The sequence below is a fragment of the Aythya ferina genome (genome assembly GCF_964211825.1).
Source record: "Aythya ferina genome assembly, chromosome: 5".
Lineage (NCBI taxonomy): Eukaryota > Metazoa > Chordata > Aves > Anseriformes > Anatidae > Aythya > Aythya ferina.
This window is the reverse complement of record NC_140301.1, coordinates 48,318,358-48,340,406: the sequence shown is the minus strand read 5'-3', so window position 1 is coordinate 48,340,406 and position 22,049 is coordinate 48,318,358. Positions and strand designations below refer to the sequence as shown.

Below are 22,049 nucleotides of genomic sequence, written 5' to 3'. Positions count from 1 at the left end.
ATGCAAAAAATCCTTAAGCTCAAGTATTTGCAAGATATTCCTGTTCAGTGAGAATTCATATGCAGAATCCAAATTCAGTTATTCAATAATTTTCTCTCGTGTCTTACTAACAGTTCTATGTTGTGAGATGAAAGGCAGATACTGGAGTTTCAATTCATGTTATAAATTCGCATGAACTGTAAATTTGTGGAGGAGAGCAATACAAAATAGGATTTGGTTGTGCTTTAAAAAAAATAAAAATAAATGAGACTGCATATTTGATTTGTGAGTAAAAAGTGATTTCACAAGTGACTGGTGAAATACATTATAGAGTGACTTTTTGTCACAGATTGCAGTGGTTGAGGTTGGAGGGGACCTCTGGAGGTCAGGCCCCTGCTCATCCAGGGTTGCTTAGAGCCACCTGCCTGGGACCATGTCCAGGTTTTGGATATCTACAAAGAAGGAGACTCCACTGCCTCTCTGGGCAACCTGTTCCAGTGTTCACTCACTCACACAGTAAAAGAGTTTTCCCTTCTGTTCAGACAGAGCCTCCTGTCCTGTCCCTGGGGACTCCCAAACAGAGCCTGTCTCCATCTTTGCAGCCTCCCCTCAGGTGTTTGTGCATAGTGAGGAGATCCCTCTGCACCGCCTCTTCTCCAGGCCTAGCAGTCCCTAGCTCCCTCAGCCTCTCCTCACAGGAGAGGTGCTCCAGTCTCTCAGCTGTTTTAATGGTCCTTCTTCACTGGACTCTCTCCAGTGTGTCCATCTCTCACTTGAAGTGGGGAGCCCAGAACTAGGGAAAAAAAAAAAAAAAAAAAAAAAGGAAACTGTGGTTGGAGGTAACATTCTTTTAACATGTCTTTAAACCCAAATGTAATGCATACGACTAAAGGCTACTAGTGACTACCTATGTTTAACAATGACAAATTTACATAAGTAATCCTAGTGAAACTTAATACTGTAAAAATAGTGTTCTGTATGTAACAGCTACAGGTAGTTGGTATGACTTGTAATCTAACAAGACACACCATACCCGGAAGAGTGTCTAACAAAGAAGCGTCCACTCTTTTACTTATTTATTTATTAATGTTTTGGGGAGTGCTGAAGTGTAGTTAACTAAGAAACTCTAAATAGTTGATAGCAGTTTGTTTTGTCTCCCTGTAACAGTCAGCAGCTGGTTCCATCAGGGCTTCTGGAAAAAAAGTTGGTGTACTTAACAGCAAATCAGTGTTGATTTTGAATAAAATGCTCAGTGGGTCCCTTTTATTTTCCTACCTAATATTGAGTTACAATTTACTACTTTTGCTAAGAACTCTGCTTATGATAATCATCTGCTTTCCTCTTCTTGGCTTTATTCAGCCTTGAATTTCAGCAGTAGATTGCTTTTAAGCTGAAAAGGAAGCAAGAGCTAAAGGATACAAGTACTTAGCTATGTGGAGTAGAAGATGGAATTTTTATAAAGCTCATTACAAATGTATCCTGGAGTGTTTTATCTACAAAGAACCATTTGTCACTTACAGTATGACTTTCTTTTGGTATTGAAATTTAATTACACAAAAATATTTTACAAGATACAGTGTCAATTTTTTAAGCCTTCACAATTATCTTGGGAGTTTTAAAGATTTTTTTTGCAAGGGACAAAAAATATCTCAGGCATGAACTTAAGAAAGAAAGAATAATTTTAAATACTGTTTTCAAAATTCAGTTTCTCATTAAAAGGTAAAGTTTGTTGAATGGTAGAAAGTGGATTATTGTTTTTATTTTTGATGTTCTAGAGAAAAGCTAAATATAATTGAAAGTCAGAATAACCTTGATATATATATACATACATGTGTGTATATATATGTATACACACTTTTTTGATAGTTCCTTAAAAAATCTATTGGTCATAATTTTGTATCTTTTGAAATGTTTTCAGTGGGCCCTCCCACCAGCACAGGTATATTCCTGTGCTGGATACTTGAGATCATAAGGGGGCTGCTGTACCACGGTATATGCTCGTATCTAAATCCCCAGTCTCTTTCTCGTCATTCTAGTACCTTGAAGCCTAGTTTTACAAAACACCATAGAGACAAAGAAACATAATTTTGAAGATAACTCACTGAATTTGCAGCTAGCTAAATGATACAGTTTTCATCTGCCCCTCCCTTTTTCTTTTTGATGTATCAACATTATAAATCGTTTTCTTAAATCTCAGCTTGGCTGCATTGTCTTTTGCAAGGGTACTTTGGGCAGACAGAAGGTGAAGGAAGGTTTCAGTTTGTGTTTTTCACTCCTCTTCCTTTTCCTTCCTCCCCTTCTTCCCTCCTGCCCCAGCTGAAGGAAGAGCAAACGGAGAGATAGTACTTCAGGTTGGCTAACGCCCGGATGGAGGGCTAGGAATTTCTGACTTTTTCGTTTTGTTTTTGCTTTTTGTCACACTATTTTTCTTTGGATAACAGGTACTGGAAAAGACAATAAAAGAGAAACAGTAGTTGTGTCAAAAGAAAGTGGTAACATGAAAAGTGTATTATTTTATGGCTTTGTCTCAGAAGTTGATATTTCAAGTTAATATTTGAACCAAATGAGGCTCAGAACTATTTTAAACCCAGAATTTTACAAAAAATAAAAAGCCCAACCCCCCCTTCCCCCCCAAAAAACAGTCACAGTGTATGTATTTTAATAAGTACAGTTTATGAATATGCTGTTGGACTGTTTATTTTTTTCTGCCTCACGGTAGCACTGAGCACTATTTCTGATTTTAGGAGCTTCCTCTCATTAGTGCAGTACAATCTTTTATGTAGCACCTGTTTTAAACTCCAAATCTGCATCTACGAATGTAAAACCTGACTTTTGAAATATTTGCTTTTTTGAACACTCTTCTTTAAAGGACCTGTCAGGATCTCTCCCCCAAATGCTAGAAGCTTGAAGGATAAGGGAGGAACAATGTTGCATGGCCCAAACACATGTGCTTTCGTCATTAGCAAGGTCCAGCATGACCTCATGTTGACCTCAAAGGTAAATCGCTCTCAGGGAACAATTATACATGCCTGTGAAAGCAGCTTAGTTTTGAACATAATCAAAACAATAACTTCAGTATATAGAATAAACTTAAATTTACAACTCTGTCTGTCTGTTTGCTTTTCTCTTTCTCTCTCTTGTCTCTCTCCAAGTCTCTTCTTGAGAGAACGTTGGGTTTTTATGTGCGTTTTGTGAAAGGGAATTACTTTTCTAGAGGTCGTAATAAATTCCTAAATATGGAGAACCCAAAGGATCTTTTATCTAATTTAGTCAAGTCATACATCTTACAATGAATCGCTCTTTTTAACTTAAGCATTTCATTTGTTTAGAGTATTGATATTGCAGCCTTCAGAATGTGTCTATATTGCCTTGAGGAATGATGTGTGGTTCTGAAATGTATAGATCATTTAGACTAATAGGAATGTTTTTAAATATCAATACATTACTTTTTATGTGCTTATGTTAGACTACCACACAAGCTTACGACATCTTATTTTTTTTGTAGAAAACTATAAATAGTTTGTAGTGTTGTGTGATACATCTCTGCATATGATTGGAGTATGATTTAGCTAGCAGTTCTGAGCTATTTGGAGAAGATTTGCTGGCAGCATCTTGGAACTGTTAGCCAGATATGTCCCATATAATTAGGACAATATAATCATTTGATATGAATTTTATTTTCTTTTTTTTGCTAGAATGAGAGAGCGTATTCCTTCTGTGGAACGATAGAATACATGGCTCCAGATATTGTAAGGGGAGGAGATACAGGACACGATAAGGTATGTTCTGAGTTTATTACTGAGAAAATGTTAATTCTCTGGGCATCACTGTTGTTCAGTTTGAGTTTTTTTGTAGAATGTAATAGTGTCTTACTTAAACGTGCCTTATTTCAGGTTGCCCTAAAATAGACTATTGCCTATATTAAAAAACATTGGCATAATTTATTTTCAGTTTGAAGTTAGGTTTTAACCAAAGTACAAGGCATATTTCTAAAGCTGTTGAGGCTCACTTGTATTCTATTTGACTCTTGTTCTCAATGTGCAGTGGGACAAAAAAAATTAGCTCATACTTACTGTTATTTAAAAACTGTTTAGTTTGGAGTGGAAAAACAACTGTTTTGTGACTAATTCTGATATATTTTTACAATTATACATCAGGTTAGTCAATTATCTTATTTGAAGTCTTGAGTGGATTATTAACGTAAGTTTGGGAAATATTCTCAGATTGTCAAAAAATAATTCCACTTAGCTTGAGACTAATTTTTTTATATGAATTAATGTCAGTAACTGATGGCAACAATTAAGATGACCATTATTCACAGATGGAACTCAAAACAAACAAACAAATAAAAATGTCGCAACTCTATTCCACTGAAAAAATTCTACAGTATTCCTAGATAAATTATTTAATTATTTTGACTGGTTACTATACTGAGAAGTTTTTGAGAATATATTATCTCCGTGGTTGTTTTTTTTTTTTTTTTTTTTTTTTTTCTGTTGGGGGTCCTGGAATATACTTGATGACGATTCATCTTAGAATAGCATTTTTAAGCACTGGAAAATATTATGTCACCCTCTACCCTCTATCTCCTTTTCCTAGTTTACTGAACTCAGTCTGACTTTGCTTTAGAAGGTTCTTTCTCTGTTTATTCTGCTTCTGTTTTGGTCTAAATTTGCCTGTAATATTTTTTCAAGTAGGAAACACTGTAGTGGGCACAGTATTTCAGCTAAGTGTTGGCAGTTTGAAGTACAGTAGAATGACTACCTCCCTGATTCTTCTATTAGACATAAAATGGAAAATTTGATTTGTCTTTTCATTTAGTCGTTGTCTCACACCTACCTTTGTTTCACTATAATCTTTGTATATTTTTTCACAGTACTGTTTACTTAATCATTATTAAAATGGAATTTTACAAATTTATGAATCTAATCTCCATTTCCTGCACTCTGTATTTCTCCTTTAGTTTAATCTTGCCAATTTCAGAGGATCTCTCCAATGCAGCAGTCACTTTAAATTGTGTTTTGTTTTTTTCTCAAGTGCTTACAGATTCTGTAGTATTGCTGCTATTGCTGATTTTAAGAGCAATCTCTGTGCTGTTATCTTTGATTCATTCTACTTGATATTTTCCTGAGGTATAGAGAAGAGCTGTATAATACACTTAAAGAAATAGCCTAACAATTTGATGGCAAATGATTGACAGCTGTTAAATAAAGGTGTTTGTTTTTTTCAGTTATATGTGGTGGTAATTGTTTACCTTACAAATTCTTGGCTAACTGTTGACAATGTTATTTGGCATGGTGTTTGAAGGTTTTAGTGTATTTTGTATTTACTGCTTATCTAGCTACCCATGATCTTATTTAAAAAAGACGAAATGAGATTGCCATAGTATGCTATGCTCTTGATAAATCAGTGTTTTTGCTTTTAATCTCTTCTAGATAGTTATCTTGTTTGTATTAAAAACTTGCTCCAGATTTTTTTTTTTTTTTTAGAGTTTGATTCTGATTCTGTAGATCCTCCTACTCTTTTGGAAAAACATACACCTCTCCTGGGACCTTCTCTGATCATTGTGTATTTGCAAGGAGAGTTATTGACAATACGGAGACTTCTTCAGCTAGTTCCTTTAGACATTCTTGGATGAATAGACCAAACATCAGATTTTGTGTATCTTGAAAAAACAAAACAAAACAAAACAAAAAGCCACAGCCTCTAAAGTAGGAAGTCAACTTTTCATCATTTACTGGTTGTCTTCCTGTAATGTATTAATTTTGTCAGCACAAGTGAAGCATAATTTCAGTTTCATAGATATGCAAATTTCATGAAAATAAAATTGAGAAGCTCAAACACCTGTAGTTAAATTAATTTTGTCTAAATGACTAACCTGCTTCCTTTATTTTTCATAGTAGTTTCTTTTCCTATGAAAGAGAGAAAAAAATCTTTATGGATATGAAGCATTTTTTTTTTATAATTAAAAGATTTTCGGAAATAACATTGGGTATGAGAGTATGGAGTAAATATGAGCATTTTGTCTCAAAAAATACTTTCCTCTTAGAAAACCTCTGTTTTCTGTCCCCATGTAACTCTACCTGTCCTTGAAAACAAGTATTGGGATAGTCAGACAAAATCAGAGAGACTATGGGATTATCTGAAGACTTTTTTTTTAAAGTATTGGTACTTTAAACAAAAATAATAAATAAATAATAAACAAAATAAATAAAATGTTATGAGGTGTCAGAGAGATTAATAAGATGACAAGGGGGAATGGTTTTAAACTAAGACGGGAGATTTAGGTTAGATATTAGGAGAAAGTTTTTCACTCAGAGGGTGGTGAGGCACTGGAACGGGTTGCCCAGAGAGGTTGTGGATGCTCCATCCCTGGAGGCATTCAAGCCCAGGCTGGATGTGGCTCTGGGCAGCCTGATCTAGTGGTTGGAAACCCAGCACAAAGCAGTGGGGGTTGAAACTAGATGATCTTTAAGGTTCTTTTCAACCCAGGCCATTCTATGATTCTGTGATTCTATGATTAATATATGGGAAGCCAAAGATAATGTGTTGCCATGAAATATAAGATGAAGTTCCATAGCATTTCAGGTGTCCTGATTAACTGTGAGCTGTAGACCTAAAGTGTACTTTTTAAAAGTTCCTTAGTTTCATTCTCAAGCTCCTGAAAGCTCAGGTTCCAATACTTCATAGAATCATAGAATCATAGAATATCCTGAGTTGGAAGGGACCCTTAAGGATCATCAAGTCCAACTCTCGACACCGCACAGGTCTACCCAAAAGTTCAGACCATGTGCCTAAGTTCACAGTCCAATCTCTTCTTAAATTCAGACAGGCTCGGTGCAGTGACCACTTCCCTGGGGAGCCTGTTCCAGTGTGCAACCACCCTCTCTGCAAAGAACCCCCTCCTGACGTCCAGCCTAAATTTCCCCTGCCTCAACTTAACCCCGTTCCCGCGGGTCCTGTCACTGGTGTTAATGGAGAAAAGGTCTCCTGCCTCTTGACAACCCCTTACGAGGAAGTTGTAGACTGCGATGAGGTCTCCCCTCAGCCTCCTCTTCTCCAGGCTGAACAGGCCCAGTGACCTCAGCCGTTCCTCGTACGTCTTCCCCTCCAGGCCTTTCACCATCTTCGTAGCCCTCCTCTGGACACTTTCCAACAGTTTCATGTCCTTTTTATACTGTGGTGCCCAGAACTGCACACAGTACTCGAGGTGAGGCCGCACCAGCGCAGAGTAGAGCGGGACAATCACCTCCCTTGACCTACTAGCGATGCCGTTCTTGATTAGCAAGCTTTAGTTATTTCAAGTATGTATAAGCTCCGTTATTTCAAGTAGGTTTCAGAATTCTTTTCATATTCCAATGTTAAAACTCAAAATTAATTCTGGGGAAAAAGTCAAGTGAAACTTTAGTAGCCAGTGGAAAGACTTCAGCTTGAGAAATTAATTGAAGAAGCTGAGTGGAGAGCTTTCAAAGTAACTGATTTAATATAGGAAATACCTTCAATCATTACTGCAATCTTTCAAGCTTCGTTTTGTCCATGTTTACCTCAGTTGTGAATAGGTGGGCTGTTCCTTTTGCTAGCTCTTTACTGGCTGCATTGTTTTGTTCCTCCTTGTATTAACAATTTTACATTGCTGTATCATAACTTACATAATTATTGTTTTTCTACAGGCTGTTGATTGGTGGAGTGTTGGTGTTCTTATGTATGAACTGTTAACTGGAGCGTCACCATTTACAGTTGATGGAGAGAAGAATTCTCAAGCAGAGATTTCTAGGTAAGGTTCAAAACAGTACGTTACATGTGCTTGCTCACAAATTGATGCTTCGCTATAATAAATATTTCATGAGAATTCTGATATGGAGTTTAGGAAGAAAGAGCTACCAGGGTAATATGTCATGTATTACCTGGTTCTGTGTAACAGATTGACATCTGAAAGCAGACAGGTTACTTCAGTAATCTGCAGAGGTTAATAAAATAGAACTGACCTTTACGAAAGACCTGTTTTGTTTAAGCTACAGTGGAACCACAGCTTTGCTGCTGCCCAACCCTATTGCATGTTTACTGTTGAAAGGGAAGTCAAATGAAACATGAAATTATACGTAAACAGAATTATCACATTCGACATCTTGATACTGAATACTAAATTAAATACTGAGACGTATTTAGCTGGAGAGATTTTTGTCTTTCTTGCTAGACCCCTCCATTGTATAAGTTTAAATTACCAGGATTTACCCTACTCCCACTTTTTTTTTTTTTTTTTTTTTTTTTGTTAATGGGAATGTTTCTTTTGTTAGTATATGACATGAAACAAAGAACGTGATCCTTTCTAGACATACTTGCATATTTATAAGAAATTAGTATGAAACATGGAAATCAAGTAACCTATACCATTCTTGCGTTTTACATATAAACTTTTTAGATGCATGTTCTTCAGGATTTGATTGTCTTTTGGTAGGTTCTTCTCTGCTCTTGAAATTTTTTTTTTTTGATTTTTTGCTCTTTTTTTTTTTTTCTCATAATTTATGGTTAAATTCAAAGATGAGAAACTGCAAGGCTGCCAGCACCCACTCTCTGATGGTTATTACTCTAATTTCTGACTGAAATTTTCTTGTGACAAGTTGACTGCCTTTTTTTCCAGGTATTGATGTTGTCCTTTGGTATGTTTTTATTCTAGTTGGTGTTCATACTATGTTTCTATGTACTCTACATTTGTATATACTGTACAACTTCTCTCCATGACTATCTTGGATCTTTCTAGTTTAATTTCCTCTCTAAACTGATAAAAAAAAAAAAAAAAAAAAAAATACAACCCTGAATTGCAGATAATGTCATCAGATATCTGTAGTTGCCAATGGTGTTGAAATCACTAGCACTGGCAAATTTGTACAAGCTTCTTTCTTGATAACAGAGTTACTCTAAACACAAATTATATTCCCTAACAGCAGGCTTAGAGAATTCAGCTTTCTCTTAGACACCAGCCCGGAAAGCATAAATTCTATAGTGTTTGGTTTTTGTAGGTTTAAGGAAACAATCTTGTTCTGGATGAATCCAGGTCCTTATCTTATTTTTACATAGGGTGGGAAATAATCTCAGACATTTTTGTATAGAAAGTTTATTTCTGTGTGCGTCACAAAGGCTGTTAGATTTTAAACCAAAGTTTTGATGTGAAATATGTCTCCTATGAACAGTTTAGTTGTTCTGTCAGAAATAGTTGCTGTATGGTTTATACCTTTTTTACTCTATCTGATGAGAGATTGTGTTCACTTCTTTTGTCATACCTTTTGGACAGCACTGTGGACTTCTCTGTCATGGTGAGTGCTACTGAAGTGCATACTTCATTTTCCCTTATATTAAAAGCCTCTGTCTCTGAAGGTTCTTTTTGTTCACATTCTTGGTGTTATGGGTTACTAATCTTGTTAGATTTTTTTTTTCTCCACAGAACTATTCAAGTGTATGTCCATTTCAACTATCCCTTCTCCCCTTACTTCTCCCTTCTCCTCAAATCTTCCTTTCATTTTGGAGAATTCTGGACTTGCATTGCCACAGAGCTGTGAAAGGGCACCATCCTTCAAAAGTATAGGCAGGTGCTGTGTTTGTTTTCACTTTAACTATGAGTGATTTGTAATTCTGGCTTGAAAGACAGATCCATTTCAGAATTCTGATTTTTGAGGGTCTTGTAATATGTACAGGTACTTAAAATGACTATGAAGTTTTTGGAGCATTATTTTGCTTCTGTGCAACAGTTTAGAAAATCTTATCAGCTTTGGAGTTATGAATAGATAGATATCTGTCTTTTTCCACTTGTGTACATCTATAAAATCTGTAGAAGCATGTGACACTGTTTTAGCATAATAATGCTAATTGGGGCCTATGTTCTTTATTTGACATAGTTTGTTAGAATTTATTTATGCTTCATAGAGGATGGCTAAAATTTGACTATCTGGTAGTTGATATAAGGATATTTTGTCTGCAGTTTTGCAAGAAACTATTTCTTCCTTAAACTGGAAAATGCATTGCAGGTATATTGGGTGAGCAATTGGCTAACGGGCAGGGCCCAAAGGGTTATGGTAAATGGGGCTGCGTCAGGCTGGCGGGCGGTCACCAGTGGGGTCCCTCAAGGCTCCATTTTAGGGCCGGTACTTTTCAATATTTTTATAAACGATCTGGATGTAGGAATAGAGGGTATTTTGAGCAAGTTTGCTGATGACACCAAACTTGGAGGAGTTGTGGACTCAAATGAGGGTGTAAAGGCCTTACAGAGGGATCTGGATAGGTTGGAGAGCTGGGCGATCACCAACCGCATGAAGTTCAATAAGAGCAAGTGCCGGGTCCTGCACCTGGGACGGGGAAACCCTGGCTGCATGTACAGACTGGGCGATGAGACGCTGGAGAGCAGCCTAGAAGAGAGGGATCTGGGGGTCGTGGTAGACAGCAAGTTGAATATGAGCCAGCAGTGTGCCCTGGCAGCCAGGAGGGCCAACCGTGTCCTGGGGTGCATCAAGCACGGCATCGCTAGTAGGTCAAGGGAGGTGATTGTCCCGCTCTACTCTGCGCTGGTGCGGCCTCACCTCGAGTACTGTGTGCAGTTCTGGGCACCACAGTATAAAAAGGACATGAAACTGTTGGAGAGTGTCCAGAGGAGGGCTACGAAGATGGTGAAAGGCCTGGAGGGGAAGACGTACGAAGAACGGCTGAGGTCACTGGGCCTGTTCAGCCTGGAGAAGAGGAGGCTGAGGGGAGACCTCATCACAGTCTACAACTTCCTCGTAAGGGGTTGTCAAGAGGCAGGAGACCTTTTCTCCATTAACACCAGTGACAGGACCCGCGGGAACGGGGTTAAGCTGAGGCAGGGGAAATTTAGGCTTGACATCAGGAGGGGGTTCTTTGCAGAGAGGGTGGTTGCACACTGGAACAGGCTCCCCAGGGAAGTGGTCACTGCACCAAGCCTGTCTGAATTTAAGAAGAGATTGGACTGTGCACTTAGTCACATGGTCTGAACTTTTGGGTAGACCTGTGCGGTGTCAAGAGTTGGACTTGATGATCCTTAAGGGTCCCTTCCAACTCAGGATATTCTATGATTCTATGATTCTATATACTAGGATGCCATTCTTTATTCTCTACCTGTAAAGACTCCAGTCATTACCAGATCTTTTCAAGGACAGAGCAGTTATTAAATTGAACTTCTGATTTGTGTGGTATCTTCTGGAATTTTGTCCTTGAAAGTGCTTAAAAACAAGTAGAACTTATAGCTACCTGCAGTGCGCAGCATGTCTACCCTTAGTTGGGAGTCCAGAGTCCAAGAAATGATAGGAGATACTGCAGTGATACTTTTCGAACAGGTAGCAAGCAATATGTAAGGAGATCTCTTCCACAAAAAGGAAACCATTTGATGCAAAATGTAGCGTGAATCACATCCCATCAGTGACTCTGCCTACAGATCAATTCAGCCTGTCAGTAAAGCAGGTAGTTTCAAGAAAGTTGTAACTATTCCATCAAAGTTTCTGACTTGGCTAATGCTTGCAAGAACTGGGGTGCACCGTTCCATCTGCTCAAAGGTGGTACAAAAGAATCTGACATTGGTAGTTCTGAGATGACAAGGCGTTCAGTAGAGTTGTTTTCAAACCTGCAGGTGAAAATTCTGCTTTGGAAGCTTGTCCCTCTACCCTTTAATAGGTTTACAGCTTGAGGTTGCTTTCTCTTATTCCCTGAGTATTAGGACTGGTATCTTTTTGGTGAAGCTTATGATACACAGTTACCAGGGCACTGGTGATAAACTATGGTAACCGTTCTAGCATAAACCTAGCGGGGCTCATGGTTAACTAGGTTGATTCTTTCAGTTTACCATGATGTAATTGTGTCCTTCACCTGTTGGAAATAAAACCATAAGCTTCATGTTTTGTGCTTTTGATATTTTATTATCATCACTTTCACAATCAGTTTCAGGCATCTGTTTTCAGCCTAATCACAGAGGAGGGTGAAAGGGAGTTTCTGTCTCATAATGACATATTTTTGTTGACCAAAATATTTTTTCCTTTGTCTATAAAATATGAGATTGACATATAATGCCTACCAGTTCCTAAATTTTTTCTTCTTTCTTTGTAAGTAGTTTTTTTTTTTCTTTTCACTGTTAAGGTTTTAAACAAGTTACATAGTTATGATTTCAAATAACAAATTGACGTTTGTTCAAGCATCTCATCTTCAGTGAGCTGTCAATAGCTTATGCTATACTTTTCAAAGTATCGCTCAGTAGATATATTGAATAGTTGTTTTTATAACATAGTTTATAGATTGGTCAATGTAATGCTAGAAGATAAGTAGATAAAATAGGACCAATTTGGAAATCTGACCTATTGGCCAATTGCCAATAGATGTTTTCATACTCTGACATAAATTTGATTTTCTCAACTATGCAATGGATCAGAATTATGATTAGTTAAGCTGTTTACAGAGATAACTAAAATGAAAGATCTAGAAAGTATCTTTCAGCTTCTGGCTAATGGCATATTTTTGCCTCTCCCCTCCACCAGTAGAACTGATCTGCTCTCCTTGTTGGAAAAATCCCTATGACACTGTCTTCATGATGCCTTTATTGAGCACTGCAAGGGCATTCCTGCTTAAGTCCTTAAGACTATAATGCTAGAACAAAGGAGGTCAGAATCCTCTTCAAATTCTCTTCACACTGACATCTTAGTATAAGTCTGGCTTTTGCATTTGTGGTTGGTTTTAAATACCCAGCCTCCTGTGGTAGGAAGTTTTCTTCAGCCAGCAAACATGTATCCCATCTCTGTTGCTTTAGTGAAGAGCAGGTAAGAAACCTGTGCTCGGTCTATGTAGATTTTAATCTGGGAGATAGGAGAGACCAGTAGTGGCAAATCTGAATTTTTTCATACCAAAATCAGGCAGTTCCTGAGATGATTTGTCAGGCTCAGCAGCCTTTACTAACAGGTAAGGCTCTGAAGGATACTGAGGGAATGGCTCTGAAGATACCGATAAACCTCTAAGTGCTTCTTCTCTTTAAGGTGTCATTCCCCTACTGTATCTTCCACTGAAGATAAAACACCTCCTCCTCCTTCTTATCATTCATTAGCATCTCCTTCTCATTATCATGTATGTTCTTGGCCTACAGTACTGATGGGAGAGACTAATCAATATTCCTGGAAAACAATACCAGTAGGGTTAGCTCTTTGTTCAGCAGTTTGCCATAGAGAAGGATAAGATGACCAAGTAGTAATCATCTTCAAGCGCCTGGAAGCTTTTCAGTACAGCCAGAGTGCTCCCATCAGCAGGGTTAATCTCACCTCATCCCAATTTAGAGGGAACGTACTGGTCTAGGAGGAGCAGAAGGTACAGCATAGTAGTCCTCCAGCAGCTTTGACCACAGTAGCCACTTGGAATATTTAATTCCTCCTGCTTCCTTTGCCTACTGTTAGTGGACTGCTTAAGTATAAAGTGAAAAAGAGGATGGAAGTGATTCAGAAAAGAAAATTAAGGTTGATGCCAAAGGCCGTATCTCCCTTTCAGAAGCTCAGACATCCTAGCAAGGACCTTGATATCCTGGGCTTCCTTGTCTGAACACTTTATGGGCTACTACTACACCCTCCAATGACTTACCTTTCAGCACAGCACTTCACTAAAGCCAGACTAATTTGTCTCCCTTTACTTAATTAATCTATGTGATTAGTCTTCACCAATGTCTGCTTTCTTATGTGTTGATCCCATATGGTCTTTCTTTTCTGGTAGCTTGCTTTCTGTACTACTTACGGTGTATACAGCTTCACATATTTAAATTCTGTAACTCTAAGTAGTTCCTAGAACTTCTGAAGAAATCGGTATCGTTCTTCACTACTTTTGTAGTGTAATCCTATGAACTGGTTCAGAGCATCACTGCTATTTTACAGTACCAGTCAACTTCAAAAATGTTTCTGAAGGAATGTCACTAGCATGTATTCGGGCACTGGGACAGGCTCCCCAGGGAAGTGGTCACAGCACCAAGCCTGATTGACTTCCAGAAGTGTTTGGACAGCGCTGTCAGACATACTGCTTAATTTTTAGGTAGTCCTGTGTGGAGCCAGCAGTTGGACTCCATAATTCTTGGAGGTCCCTTCCAACTTCCGATATTCTGTGTTTCTATGAAATGCAGCTTACATGCAACCTGCTTGTACAGCATGGCAAATTGCTGCCTACTGTGTCCTAGCCTCCTTTGTAGTTCTTCATATGAAACACATTCTGTATCTTTGATTAATTTCGTTACTTATCTCTGAAACTTTTCCAGTCATAGTGCATCCTTGCAAGAGGAGGCCACAGGTACTGCACGCAGTATACCAAGTACGGACAAACCTTACATGCCATAAGTGTGTTTTCTATTTGTTCTCTTAATTTTCTAATAATTTGTAACATTGGAATTGTGGTTTTGACTGCTGTCAAGCATCAGGTTGATGTTTTTATGGAAGTGTCGTAGCTACATGTATTCGTTTGGATAGTAACACTAATGTATGTAGGAAGCTACATGGATTTTTGTCTCATGGATTAAGTTCCTTACGTAAACCAAAAATTAGTTGTCATTTTGATTGTCTTGCTTCATGGGAACTTCCTGTATTTCTTCATCATCTGTCCTTGCTCTTCAGGAACTTAAGAGATAATTTCTACTTACGCTACTTATTGCTCACCTTCCTTCCCAGATCAACTAGGAGCCTGTTCAACGGCACAGGTCCCAGCACAACACCCCTAAAATAATACTTGTAATTCTTTCTGTTGCAAGAACTGACCATTTACTCGGATCCTCTGTTTTATGCCTTTGAACCAATCTATGCTAGGGCTGTTCTTAGCACCTTAATTTCCTTAAAAAACTGAGTTACTTTACTAAAAGCTTTCTGTAAATCCAAATGGTGATTGATATAATTGATCAAATCACTCTTGCCTACTTCTTGTTTAACTCCTCGTAAGAACTCTTAAGGAATCTGTGTGAAGGAACTTTCCTTTACAAAAGCCATGCTGACATCTTTCTGTTGGTGCTCGGCATTGTGCCAGTGAATTTGACCTTCTGTACTGCCTAATTTATCTTCCACAGGTGTGCTGTTTACATGTCTGTTTTTCCTCAGATATTCCTTAAAAAAAAATAAAAATAATAATAATAGTTGGTCCACATTTGCCATCCTTCTATCTCCAGGTACCATAGATAATGGAATGTTAAGCACTGCCGATAGTATGGTAACTCTTAGATTTAATGTTTAACACATTAAGTAATTACCAAATAAATGTTATTTTGTTTGTTTTATAGGAGAATATTAAAAAGTGAGCCACCTTATCCACAAGAAATGAGTGCACTGTCTAAGGATATAATTCAGCGTCTTTTGATGAAAGACCCCAAGAAGAGATTAGGTTGTGGTCCAACTGATGCTGATGAAATCAAACAGCATCCCTTTTTCCAGGTAAAGAAAAAATAAATTTCCCCAAATACCGCTTACTCTGTGTTAATTTTTTTTGAAATCCATGTCTAAAGAAATTCCATTATTTTGGTAACAGAGTAGCTTACAGATGTATTAATTGCTTAAAGAATTTCATTGAAGTTAATAAGAAAATCCATGTACTTGTGTGTATGTTTTTTGTGCATGCTACAGCAAGGGCATAGTAGCTTTTTAATTTCTTCTGTATTTGTTTCTAACACCTATGTGAAGCAGCCAAAAGCTGTGCTAGTTAAACCAGAAGGTTTAATGGAAGAACTCTTCATTTATATGTTGTGTATTGTGTTTTTAAAAGAAAGATAGTGCTAATATTACTAGTGAATTTGAACATTGATTAATTTCACCATTGGTGATAAACTCTTCTGTGTTTTTGTTTGCCTAATCAACTGTACTGTCAGTTTTGGAGTATTTAAAGTTGGTATTATAAATTAGACCTTTCAAATAAATATATTCAATGTAATTATCATAACATTTTGCTTGTGCAGTATGTTGGCTTTTTAACTTCTGAATTTCTTCTCATGTCTTCTGTATTTCATTCCTTTTATAGAGGGTCTGACAAATATCCATAGAGTTAGCTTCCTTTATTCAGTGTTTGTTTTGGAAGATACGTATTTTCCTCACATAGCACTTCCTATTCTTGACTACATTTCAGTTCCATTCATTTATAGTAGTGGGGCCATCTACTAATGACCACCATATCAATGCTTTCTCTTTAGCCAATTATTTAAGTAAGAATCAAATCCAGAGGCATTATTATCGCAGGGCTTTTGGAAGCTGAGATTAGTAAATAGGGATAGGTATCAGGAATGAAAGTTGAATATACGGTGTACATGCAGTATGGCTTACAAGAATATAAGTGGTGTTTCCTCAGAAATAAAGGAAGAAATATAAGGGTAGTCACATCAGTTATTTGTCTCATCTCCATTGTTTACTAAATGTAGTAAAGGCTACATTTCTCTGTAGTCTTTTTATGAGAAATAAACATAAATTTGATCTTGACTTTTCTTACCAAAGTTTTGGCAAGAAAAAATTGCCCAAATATGTTGATGAATGTTGAAACTTAGTCTCTGACGTCTTAGGTAAGACTCATTTGTGATATACACTATAGTGTTAATATCACAGGTACTTTGTTGTTGGCAGAGGAAAAAATAGATTCATAGGGAAAAGTATAATCTTCTACCTTCAGTGGAATTAGACTGATGGGGGGGGAAAAAAGATGAGCTTTTAGGCATAGAGTCTTACATTTGCAATGTGTTTAGTGTTATTTCTGTCTTTTTTATGGGAGAGATTTTCAGGGTTGAGTTGTTTTGTTTTGTTTTTTTCCTGATCTGTAATGTTCTTGTTTTACCAATTCCTACTTTCAGCTGGGATGGTTTGAGTATTTACCTCCCTCTGGTGTATGTCAATTACGTTCTTTGGCTGAATGGATTTCTTTATGAGAATTACAGTATTGGAATCTCCACCTCAGGGGGGTTTGGATTTCCACAGCAAAGATTTCTGTCAAAATAGCTTGCTTTGTTACCGTAATTTTTAATTCCTCCCACCAATCAATATCTTCCATCAGGAAGAAAAAGAGTTTAAAAACAAACAAACAAACTCCTCCTCTCATGCTCCAGATTTTCTCGAATCACTGCTGTAAGAATGTTTCCCTGAGCTTTCTTACCAAGTTTATAGTGAAGCACAGTCTGAGATCACCACCATTTATATTAAAATAATAATATTTGTGTTCATTATTTTTATTATTGATGTATCTTAGGATATCTATAGACTGCTTTATTAAAATACAAAAAGAACGATCCTCTGAAGTACTTACTCTTGGAGAAAGATATTCACATCCATGAGACTCATAAAGTGTTGCATTTATCCTTGTATTTTGCAGAAATAATTGCAAATAAGGTGGTTAATTTTGGAGAAATTTAATATGTTTGAACATGCTATCTATTTGATTCAACCTTATTTTCTTGTTTTTGGTTTAGAATATAAACTGGGATGATTTAGCTGCCAAAAAAGTATCAGCTCCATTTAAACCAGTAATCAGAGATGAATTAGATGTCAGTAACTTTGCAGAAGAGTTTACGGAAATGGATCCAACGTATTCTCCTGCAGCAACCCCTCAGACTTCGGAAAGAATATTTCAGGTATTTTAAGAATTCATACTAATTTAAAAAAAAAAAAAAAAAAAAAAAAAAGCAAAACAGGTATTAAACAATTCTGAGTATATAGCTGAATGTTTTTCCCACCTTCTAAATTATTGGGAATTATCTATGTAATTTCCAGTCTCAGTTCTCAGGTCTTTTTGTTCAGTGACTGCAAAATTAGAAAGCTGGAAACAGTTGTAGTGCAAACATAAAATTTTGTGTCTCTCCATTCCCAGCTGAATGTCCTGCCAGCTGGACTAAAGTCAGTCTGTCCTTTATTGATTCTCCTTACCTTACGAGTCTTGTCACCTTGCCTCCATCAACCTGGGCTACCAGCCTCAGCAACAGCATGCAGTTTGCCTATGTTGATATTATTCTCTAGTTGAGGTACTCTGGGAACTGGGAACTAACTGCAGAATTGAAAGTAGGTCTTTCACTTCCTTTATAAGTGCTTTAATTACTAGACTATTAAATGCAGATCAGAAACAGAGCTTTCCTCACCACCTCCTTCATGCTGCTAAAGAACGATCCTTACTTGCTCTGCAGAGTCTGGATGTCAAATGAGTGAACTGCTCAAGTGCAGCCTTAAACTTGGAACCCAAACTGCAGAAGTGCACAGCAGTTCAGTGTTTTCTCTCCGCCCCTACCTTGTGCTTCATTATATTTTACTGTCATTTTTTTTAAGCAACTTAATGCTTGGTGTACAGGAAAACAGCAGAATACAGCATCATATTTTGGAAGTTTTAAGATTTGTACTGACTATAGGAAGCCTTTATGCATGTCATAATACTATCTGACTCATTCTGCAGTGGAAGTCACAGCTGTTCTTGTTGTGCCTAAACTGGGCAAATTGCTAACGTGAGCTTATTTTGTTTTACTGTTTAAGATGGTTTGTTGCTTATATCACAGCATAAAAACTGTTTCACATCTTAACTTATAGGTGTTCTGGGAAGCCAGCTGGTATGAATTATGAGCCTTTATCACTACTGCAAAAGAATTGAAACCAAGCCAGATCTTTAGCATTATTTCCTTGAGTTTTTGTATTGTTACTATTTTGTCTACAACTGTGGAGAATCATACAACCACTTCCAGAAAGACATCTGTTCACATTGAACACAGTAATAGCTACCCACCAATTAGCCAATTACAGTTTCTGTATTATGTTACGAACATTATGATTTCTTTTAAAAGTCTTTGGAAGCCTCTAATGTTTTATACGCAGTATTATCATTTGTGTGCAACAATTTCAAATTCTGTCCTTTTCTGATGTCTCTGATTTAATAGGGATATTCTTTCGTTGCACCTTCTATTTTGTTTAAACGCAATGCAGCTACAGTAGATCCTGTTCAGTTTTATGTTGGGGATGAAAGACCTGGAACCACAACTATTGCCAGAAGTGCTATGATGAAGGTAATAATAATATCAAGAGCTAAATTAATTTGGTTAACTTGGAACTGCATATAACTTTCAAAGCAGCAATCACAAGCTATGCCACAGATTACAAAACAGTCATTATGCATTTATCTGTTCTCTGTAATGGCTCCTCAGATGATCCAAGCATATAATTTGCATGTGGTACTATTAAGAAGTGGTTGAAGTTTAGTCTGAAAAATGAGATGGTTGTCTAGTTTTCCAGAAGACTGAAATATAATAATAGTAGTAATTTGACTCCTGATAGTTCTTATTCATCTAACCATTGTAGATATTTTTGAAAGTACTTTAATTGTGTCAGAATTCCTTCTATGATGTATTTGCCCAAAAGTACATATAGTTGTGTGAATCCTTATAAGAACAGACACTATTGTGATGTCTTCAAACAAGCACGTAGTTTTGTGAATAAATGTATGTACGACCATCTTTGATCCTGTTTGTCTGAATATTTTGTACCTTAAGCTATTGTAGTACTAATACTTTGTTTAGTGACTGTTTTTTTAAAGTAAGATATAGTTTTTGATTGTTAAAATAAACTTTATGCATTTTATTAAATAGAAGTTAAGCTTATATTTTATCAAAAAGAGAGCTCTTTTACAATTTTAAATGTAGATGAAAAATTCTCACAAAACTTTACTCTTTGTCTTTGACTGTGTATACTAAAAGTATTCTGCAGAACTAAATACAGACAGTTTCCTAACAGGACTCTCCATTTTTTCAACATTATGAACTGGATCTGAAAGAGAAACCATTGGGAGAAGGAAGTTTTTCCATTTGTCGAAAGTGCTTACACAAGAAAACTAGCCAAGAGTATGCAGTAAAAATAATTAGCAAAAGGTATAAATATTCTATAAGACCATAAAAGTATTTTCTTTGCTTACTGTCACCTATGGATTAGAATAATGCTCGCTATATTTTTGAAGGTGGAAAAATAACCTTAAAATATCAATTCTGAAGAATCTAGAGAAACGTATAGTAGTAACCTTTAAAAATTCTTTTTTAAAGAGCCTTTTGAAATAAAATGGTATTTTTTGCTGGGGAGGACATGAGAAGAAGAGGGCTTTTCTGGTTCATAGTTGTACTCTACCTGTGTTTTCCCCAGGTTTGCTTCAAACCAGAGAAAGGTGTTAAGTTCCTCTTGTCTTTAGACCTAAGTAAACTGTAGGTTTATGCTAGTTCCCTTTTCTAGGCAGTCCAACTGATTTTCTAGGCCATGGTTTTTAAGAAGTATCTATAGTTTGGTTTCCCTTGGATCTAATTAATTTGTGTGTGTGTGTATGCATGCACATGCGAACGCGTGTGTGTGTAAAATGTAATTAGACCATCTAGTTTTACATTACATCTGTTTCCTGGATGTTCTGAAGAGAACACCACAATGGAGAGGCAGCTGTCTCACTTTGCTCAGGGGGACCATCTGGTACTTTTCCAGAATAGATTCTTCTGGCAGTTTCTGCCCAGAGAAAAATAAAGACAAAGGGTTCTTTGAGGATTGGATGGGTTTTTAGCTTCATTTTGCTCAATATTCATTATTAAATATGTCCCTAGCATGTTGTACAGTGCTGGCAGAAAAGGGAAGGGAAAAGCGTAAATGTTCTACCATCAGAATGAGAGTTCACAGAGATCTCTTCCTCCAAGACATTTGGCTGTACCTCTGTTTTTCTAGAGCCTAGAAGTAACTGTCCACCAGACTTAAGTGTTTGTTCACATGCCTTTTGAATGGGATAAGGGCATGTGAGCAAGCATTCTAAGGTCTTCTGTGATTTATGGTGACATAGTCAAAAGTATTAGTGGAACCTACAGAGAGACTCAAATGACCAGGCACTAGCAGTGGGATTCAGTTCCTTAAACACAGGCATCAATCTAGTGCCATTTTAGCATCCGTTGGTGTCCTATGAGTCCTCCAACTTGCATCAGTCTGGTGACTGCTACTAAACCTTTATGTAGATGTCTTCATGGCTGGTGTCTTCCAGGCTCTCCTATGCTTAGGTAACTGAATCCTATTATAGGTATGTATTTTATTCACCCTGTCAACTTCATTAATCAGAATTTCACTCGTTACACTGGGACCTTAGACAATCAGTATGCAGTAGACACCTACATTAGGTATTTTAATTCAAGCATCTGCCTTGTGTCTACATTCAGATTTTTTTTTCTGTGGTGCAGGCGGAACTGCAGATCAGTATTCCCATCTCATCTTAAGGAGAAATCCATCTTAAATAATGGATTTATTGTTTCTAGATAAGAGTTAGCAAACTAGTATTGACTTCTGTCATAGATGTGAGCTTTTAGGAATGACATCCCTAAGTGATATTACAGGCTTTTTTGCTCTTTCTCCTTCATCTTGGTGGACCAGGCTAAATGAAGGTAAGAAGTGGTCTGCGTAAAAAGACTTTTTCAAGACTAAAGGCTGTGAGTCACTCAGAGCATGTTTATGTAGTATTTAGAGGTAGCAATAAACCTACACACTGAGTAAGTTGGCACAAACCAGCACAGAATGAGAAGCTGTTAAACAGTGAATAATACTGCTCTGAGGACCACAGTAGTAATTCTTGCTAATAGGAAAAGCATGCTGAGTTTTTACTAACTTTTTTGCCTCAGTCAGACAGTCTTTTAATCCTACCCATTAAAGATACCAAAAAATTGGATCCTACACATGGGCAAACCTTCTCATGGTACTTGGGATGAAAGCTAAGATCAAGAGTTCCTCTGTGTTTTTGCTTTTAGTACTGCTGGATCTGCCGCCATACAACAATTTGATTTTTTTTCCTGTTTTTCTGAAGCCCCATGAAACAATGGATTCCTGTACACTTGCTTGAGTTACTGTCTCAGAGCTCCTGTTGATTTTTCATAATATTGTCTGTCTACAAATCTGAGGTGGTAACTATTTATAGAGAAGAGATATTCAGAAAAATCTAGGCACAAATTTCAAAGGTTTATGTTCATGATATCGAGCCTTTTTTTCTCTGTTTCCCAGTCCACCCTCTCATAGTATTTTCTCTAGGAGGAAAAGATTATCTGAGACAGTTTTCGATTTTCTTAA

General features: G+C 37.0%; 1 protein-coding gene across 4 annotated transcripts in view; it reads left to right on the top strand.

Annotated features, from left to right (window-relative positions):
• Nucleotides 1–22,049, top strand: part of RPS6KA5 (ribosomal protein S6 kinase A5) — a 78,023-nt gene that overhangs the window by 44,731 nt on the left and 11,243 nt on the right. For 2 of the 4 annotated variants that reach the window (XM_084522760.1, XM_084522759.1), the window contains 6 exons: nt 3,675–3,758; nt 7,650–7,753; nt 15,257–15,407; nt 17,417–17,578; nt 18,863–18,988; nt 19,713–19,846. In XM_084522760.1, the coding sequence (XP_084378886.1) occupies nt 3,675–3,758; nt 7,650–7,753; nt 15,257–15,407; nt 17,417–17,578; nt 18,863–18,988; nt 19,713–19,846 (761 nt within the window). Of the gene's footprint in view, nt 1–2,848; nt 2,977–3,674; nt 3,759–7,649; nt 7,754–8,515; nt 8,618–15,256; nt 15,408–17,416; nt 17,579–18,862; nt 18,989–19,712; nt 19,847–22,049 lie in introns of those variants that run through there. The other 2 variants (XM_084522761.1, XM_084522762.1) reach the window with 2 other exon arrangements.